The 7,676-nt window shown below is 38.9% G+C and overlaps 1 protein-coding gene across 1 annotated transcript; it reads left to right on the top strand.

Moving 5' to 3' along the window:
- The first annotated feature begins 3,129 nt into the window (after positions 1-3,129).
- Positions 3,130-5,940, top strand: LOC110920233 (protein indeterminate-domain 6, chloroplastic-like). Its single transcript, XM_022164457.1, has 4 exons — positions 3,130-3,318; positions 4,309-4,415; positions 4,691-5,119; positions 5,208-5,940. Exons 1-4 carry the CDS (start codon positions 3,130-3,132, stop codon positions 5,938-5,940), a joined length of 1,458 nt encoding a protein of 485 aa, XP_022020149.1.
- Positions 5,941-7,676: the final 1,736 nt, after the last annotated feature.

Below are 7,676 nucleotides of genomic sequence, written 5' to 3' on the forward strand. Positions count from 1 at the left end.
ACATACGTTAAAATAAAGTCAATACATAATATGTAAAGGTGAGCATACAAGTTTGATAATAGCATATAGAGTTCGAAATAGTTTACGTATAACCAGCACGTATACAGAGGAAAACGAAGCATGTTAATTATCGACATGGATCTATCGATACCAATGACTACGGGTTGATTGCCCGAGGCAGTTCGCAATACATGATTACCACCGTAATCCATGCAAGTAATTGTCCTTAACAACCCCCGTGTGAACGGGTGCTGAGTCCAAACTATAGTACTATCGTCGTTAAGGCGGGCAGACAGCATTCCACGTGTAAACATAACAACAAGCATTCATTTGGTCACTTAATACATGCGGTAACGGTTAGCGCTTGAAATAATTGATTAGTGTGTTCGATTGTGATTTGGAATAAGTAACGTATGTAACACCCAAAAGTGCTAAAACAAAAAGGGTTCGAGTATACTCACAATGATTGATGGATTGAAGGGAGCACTTGAGAGTAGGGTTAGCCTGAATAGTTCGATAGTATAACAACGAGCAACGCGTAAAACGAAAACAAGTGTGGGAGGGTCGGACAGCCTGGTCAATCGGACGGTAGGTCCGATCGGACGGCTTGATTGTTCGGTTAACCAGTCCGTTCGGACAGTCTGTCCGGTCGGTCGGTAGTTCGATCGGATGGACTGTTCGAGTGGATTGTTTCTTCCTTTAAGAAGGATGTGTTTGTGTATGATGGTTTGACCTTTTGAGGTTTTCGTTGTAGTATTTGAAACATTGAAGTATCCTTACCTTTCGGGTCGATCGATCGAACGGACCGTTCGATCGGTCTGCTTAACTGATCGGTTAGGTACTTCAACAACAAGTTCTTATCAGGGTGTCACCTGGTCGGACGGCTCGATCGATCGAGTGGCACTCCAATGCGTTGAACAAGTTGAAGATCGATTAAGTGTTGAAGCATAGTATCTCATGATCCGAAGAGTAATTTAGATCAACCGTAGTCCGATCGAACAGCATTTCGTTCAATACTAGGCTTCATGAAATTGTTAAAGTGTGGGGCCATGTGCTAGCCGATCGGTTGGCCTGGTCGATCGGCTGGCTTATCCGATCGACTGGGCTGTCCGTTCGGACAGCCAGCCTGATCGGTCAGCTTCCTGACCTGGTCGGCCTGTTCGTCTAACACTTGGCTGTTTTGATTTGTATGACGTTCTATCGAGGTATTTTGACAACGAGTTGAACCATAGAACCCTCGTTCTTGCTTGTTTCTCCTGCTCGGACAGGAATCACCCAAACCCGGCCGGTGAACTATTAGGAACGGAGTTTCACGTTTAACCTGAAGTCGGTGAACCTCGTGGATAGAACCCGAATCTTGAACAGCACAACCACCGAAATGATTAGCAAGTCGGCACAAGCTCCGTTTCTATCGGCTTGAAGGCATTGAGTGTAAAAGAGTTGAAAGGAAGTTGGAAAACATTCTTTCAATCCTTTTCACCGTGTAAATGTTTAGATCTATGATAGATCTTTGTTTATTTATGTGGAAATCGGCTAGATCCAAGTTATTCTTGGTGGATTGAAGCCAAAACATGAAGTTCTTCAAGAACACCATGATGACATCATCCTAGAACACTTGAATCTTGATGATTTCACGGTTAAAAAGTAAGATTTGAAAGATAGAAAGGTGTAGGAGTGTGTATAGATCAAGAAAGTACAAGATTTAGGATGAAATCTTACCGAAATCGGAAGGAATCTGAGAAAAAGGACGAGAGCACGAGCTAGTCGGTCAGAGCTTTCCAAAAGTGGTAAGCATGACAATGACAGGGGTATTTATAGACTTCCAAAAGAGGAAAGGGTTGGCCGATCGGTCAGGTACCCCGATCGGACAGCTTGTCCGATCGGAAAACAGTCCGATCGACTGGGCCATTCGATCGGCTGAGAGCCTGATCGTTCAGCTGCCTGATTCGAGCGTTCGGCGCGACGATTTTTGATATTTCGATTTCGATTGCGATTGATGAGAATACGATAGAGTTTCCTATTCAAATTACTTTTAATCCCAACCACTATATCTAACATACAATCTCCTATGTCTCGCGCTGTCTTTTCGCCACCAATTATCATAATTCGATTTTGATTGAGTTCGATTGAGTTTCGAGTTTCGATTGATTACCACACATTACATAAAGTAAACATGCACAAGGAACACATAAGGCACACACACACGTATATTAATACCAAAATTCGCATAATTCGAGTCTCGAGTTTGATGAAGATTTGATTAGCTTGATTATTGATTAATTGGCTTTATCGCATTGTTACTTCCTACGATTCACAGTCGTTATGCGGTTCGCGTTGATAAATAAAATTCGATTAACTCGATTTCAGCATATACTCCACACAATACAACTAACGTAATCGCAAACATAAAATAGACTAACTATGGTCAAAGGAGTCAATCTTGACTTTGACTTTGACTTTGACTTTGACTTTGACATTCGGTAACACGGGGTGTTACACTCTGCAACTGTCGCATAGCCTCTTTCGCAATTATTCTCTTTGTCAGGATGAGTACCTTATGAGAGACCCGAGTCTGTTAGAAAAATACAATTTATTTACATTTATGCTTAAATCAAAATTCACTTAAATTTTATCCTAAGATTGTATGCAAGGATCGTCTGTTGTCACAAAAGTTAAGTCGTGTGATCCTTCCTATGTATATCCGTTTATGTGGAGGGAGAAACACACTTTCATACAGACATATTTTCGTATATATCTATATGCAATGATGATACACATACCTTATAAATCTTGTGTATTTATGTTCTCGCTCATGTGGGTCATTATTTCAAGACAGAATATATAAGTAAATATGAGTTGTAATCAAGAGAAAACAAAGCATGATCAAGATGAGAGAGTTCGCATTATCCACGCCCATGTGGATTCAAAATTTATAGAGGTGTGGTACCACGTTTACTGACAATGACAATAACAGTAAAAAGTAATAGAGGAGATGTCAAGAGAAACGAGGAACTATGCATTGCCACGAGGCATCTTAATGCATTGGCAACTATTTAAACGTTCACATATGTGTGTGCCAACATCAAGAAGGTATACTAGACCACCTACTAAATACGAAAAACTCGAAAGATGGCTGCAGGATCACCTTCTTCAACAATTATGTTCTTTGGCACCACAAACACAATAGATTACATGGAGCTCATGGCAAATTCTCAACAGAATCATCATCCTGTTGATCCCAACAAGCAAAGCAATCAATCTGAAGCCTCATGCAAGTTCTTCATTAATGCTTTTATTTATTTACCTTATTATCTTGTGGTAGTTGTGTATTTTAAAATCTGAAAAGCATAACCAAGAGGAAATTACTATTTCTGTATTGTTTTAACATACTTTTGAGTAAACTGCCAAAATGGACCCTGAGGTTTGGTTACTTTGTCACATTAGTCCAAAATTCAAACAGTTTGAATCTGGGTCCTTGTGGTTTTAGTTTTATTGCCATTTTCATCCAAAAGCAAAATTTGGTCAAATTTTTCAGTTAACATCTAGGTTTTTTTTTTTTTTTGTCTTTTTCCTCCCTTTTAATAAAGGGCAAAATGGTCTTTTAATGTTTTATTATAACAAATTAAAAAAATCTGACCATTTTGCCCTCCATTAAAAGGGTGGAAAACGACAAAAAAAACTGGATGTTAACTGAAAAATCTGACCAAATTTTGCTTTTAGATGAAAATGGCAACAAAACTAAAACCACAAGGACCTAGATTCAAAATATTTGAGTTTTGGACTAATGTGACAAAAGTGACCAAACCTCAGGGACCATTTTGGCAGTTTACTCTATACTTTTTTTTTAAAAAAGTTGAATAAAATAAGAGTTGCAGATGGGCTTTTCTAGGGGTGTTCACGATTCGGTTCAACCGATTGTGACACAATTTTGAGGCCGAACTGATACGTACGTTTTTTTTAAATAAGCCAAACCGAACAGCTGCCGGTTGTGCGGTTTTCTCTCTTTAAACGGGGTTTTTTTCTTTTTTTGGCACCGATTTGTACCATTAGATATTAAAAAGTTCAATAAAATGGTAAGTTTAAATAATGATTAAAACATGTTACATTTTGAGTATTAAAACATTTACAAATTACAAGAGGGAAAAAATATAGCATGAAATCAGAAATTAATAATGTGTATGTTTTATAATTTGAAATACTTATACATTTTATAGTTGTTTGATTCCTACACAAGAGAAAATAGTTTTATTTTCATTAAAATTATATAGATTAAAAAATTAACTTTTACTTATTTTATTAATATTTCAGCCAGTTCGGTTTTGGCGGTCTATTTCAAACCGTAAACAAGACAATGAAACAGTTTTTCTAACCGTAAACCAAACCAGTTCACTGGATGATTTAGCTTGGTTTGAACGGTTTGTGTGGTTTCAAAGGTTTTGAACACCCCTAGACTTTTCTATCAATTTGGACAAACCCCTAATTTTATTTTTACATTTATAAAGTTCAAACCATAAACCGGACTGTGAAACCTGGTTTTTTTAACCGTAAATTAACCAAACCGGTTCAGTCATAAACCGGAAGATTTAGCTCGGTTTGGACGGTTTCAAAGGTTTTGAACACCCAAGGCTTTTGTATCAATTTGGAGAAAGCCCTTATTTTATTTTTACATTTATAACATTTTGCTAATTAGAAACTTTGGTTTATTGACAATAGATCCAAAGGAAGAAGTTGCAATATCAGTGACTCCCAACACTCTATTAGATCCAAATAGGTATGTTTGTGAAGTTTGCTACAGAGGCTTTGCAAGAAGGCAGAACTTGACGCTTCATCGACGAGCTCACAATCTTCCTTTCACTCTCAAGACGAGAACATCGAACGAACCATCACCAAGAAAGGTGTATCTTTGCCCTGAGCCCACATGTGTCCATCACAACCGTTCTCACGCCTTAGGAGACTTTGGCGGTGTTAGGAAACATTATTTAAGAAAACATTGTACTACGAAGAACTTTAAATGTGACACCTGTTGCAAGGCTTACAGTGTTGAGGCTGACTTGCGAGCGCATTCAAAGGTTTGTGCCAAGAAAAAATATGCTTGTCGCTGCGGCAGTTGTTTCATCAGGTACAAATTTAACACCTTCATCGCCATATTTTTCTTAAGCATCTTCCTACACGTGCTAATAGTCAATCTATACGAATTATATTTTCAGGCGTTGTGACACACCAGAGCATGTGGGCGCAGCCAAATATCAACAAACGCTCAACGTAGAAGACAGTGCAGTCAAAAGCACTAGAAATGACAACAGCAGCAGCAGCCTCATAGGCTCGGTTATGTCACATCCGACAACATTACTCATGGGACCGCAAATTTCGTCCATCCAAAACCAGCCCAATCCTTACCATTCTATCGCGTCCCACCAGTATCAACTATCTCAAATCGGAGAAGATCATCGCATGACCAACCCTTACGGCGGCTTAAACTTCAGCATGAGTCACCCATACCAACATGAGTCTCAGATGAAAAGTGATAAAGGCTTGTATGCGGATGTGTCGATGGACAAGATCCCATTACACAGTCTGAATCTTGGAGATGGTGGCACTAGTTATCGACCTGGGGAAGGCTCAAATTCATTTTCGAATGGTGGTTATATGTTTGATCCTTCAAGCTCTCTTAATTTGACACCAGCTATGCATAACACTGGTCAAGATGGAATGTTGAATCCTATGAGTGGTATTAGCGATGGTGGAAACTACGGGTGTGGCAGTTACTATGGTTACGGTTACGGTTATGGTTATGGTTATGGTTATGGTCATGGAAGTGGAAGTGGACAGTTTGACCATGGACGTGCAATGGAAGGGGGCAACTGTGAAGCATCAGCGGCAACTGCACGAGCAGTAGCCCCATCCGAATCGCACTTGAACCAACATGGCTTTCGGTTTTGAAAAGTGCATATGATATTTCTGGATTTCGGTTGAGTTACTTTCGAGCAGTTTGGCTTCGGATGGTATTATTAAGTGGATTTTATTGGTTTTTGAACTATCGTACTTTGCATTATTGTGTGTTGTTATTTCGGTTTCTTTGCATTATTGTTTGGCATCATATTTGTTTGTTTTCAGATTATTATCCTTACATTGGATTGCAATAAGTGTAATGGATACATATCCAGCTCTAAGCGTTTTAATGTTCTTATGATTCAAGTTTTAAGATTTTAAATTTTGTCACAAGAATGTTATAACGATATAAACTAGTGGATGTTAATGCAACTTGGTTCATGATGTGCAAGCTAAATTTGTGAGGCCACACAAGACGTCGGATCATAATTTATTATAAAAAGACCCTGAATGTTGCTTCTTTTAGTATCTACTACGAACTTCCTAAGACTCGCGTATTTACATGTTCTTCTGATGCTCTCCCATCCTCACCATGGCTCCCGTGAACAAGATAAAACTCATGTATACGCTTCATCTTGAAAGTTTATGCGACTAGGATCACAATGTGCAAATTCCCTAAGTAAGTCTCGAGTCTTCAATTGGATCCTTGAAGCAATTTTACCCCCACTGTTCAATAGAACTGGTTTTGTGGCAAATCCTTGGTTTTAAAAAGCGAGAAGCGGGCAAAAGCGACAAGGTCTAAAACCAAGGTGCAAAGTGTAAAAGCGCACCGCCTGTCATACCCAAGGCACAAATAATTGTACATAATTTTTTATGTTTTCTGCAGGTTTCTAGCATCATTTACCCAATATGTAAACACTTTATATATGTTTTAATATGAAAATTACATACACATACAACCTGAAAAGCATGTTGGAAAAACATGAGGCACACGCCTCAGGCTCATCTTTTTGCCAAAAAAAATGTGCCTCGGGTGCGCTTTTTGTAATATGCATGCCTTGAGTAAGCTGAAGCGCTGAGGACTGTGCTCCGAGCCTATGCACGTTTTTTAAACCAAGGGCAAATCACTTCCAAATATACAACGAATCAACGGATAGTATACCTTATCAACATTGCACAGACGATTTACTTGAATATTTTAAGTTTATAGAAATTATGCTTAGAAGCAACAAAATTTTTGGTAATGTGGTACATGGTTGCAAAAGTCGCTAGGCGCTCCCTAGTCGGTCGACCGGGGAGTTGAGAGTACTCGATCTAGGCGGAGAGTACTCAGGGAGTACCCGGACATGTTAAATTATAAAGAAATTACTTTTTGGAGATTAAATATATGACAAATAACATAAATTTGTTAATATTTATAACAAAATACGTGAAAGTGATATTCATTCTTTAATATGATAGGCATAGAAATCATGTTTTATTATTATTTAAGTCAAACTAGGCCCGAGTTGACCTACTAGATCCAATTCTGGCGGAGGTTAACCGCGTTTGACCGACTCCGAGTAATTAGGCGTAGTCGAAGAAAGTCGCCTCGGTAACGTACCTTGTAGCGACTACTCGGGCATTACTCGGCCTTGGAAACCTTGTTTTACAACCATGATGTGGTATAGGGCATTGCTATAGACATCGGCGTCTTCGTGGCCTTTCATTCACAAAGCCCCTTTGAATATGTAGACGTTTAATTAGGGCCGGCTCAACTTTCCATCGTCAACTTACGACTCTAATGCTCTAGAACAATTAATCAATCATATACATTGAGCTAGAGCACAAACGAACCTTTCATTTTT

Source organism: Helianthus annuus, chromosome 16, assembly GCF_002127325.2.
Source record: "Helianthus annuus cultivar XRQ/B chromosome 16, HanXRQr2.0-SUNRISE, whole genome shotgun sequence".
NCBI lineage: Eukaryota > Viridiplantae > Streptophyta > Magnoliopsida > Asterales > Asteraceae > Helianthus > Helianthus annuus.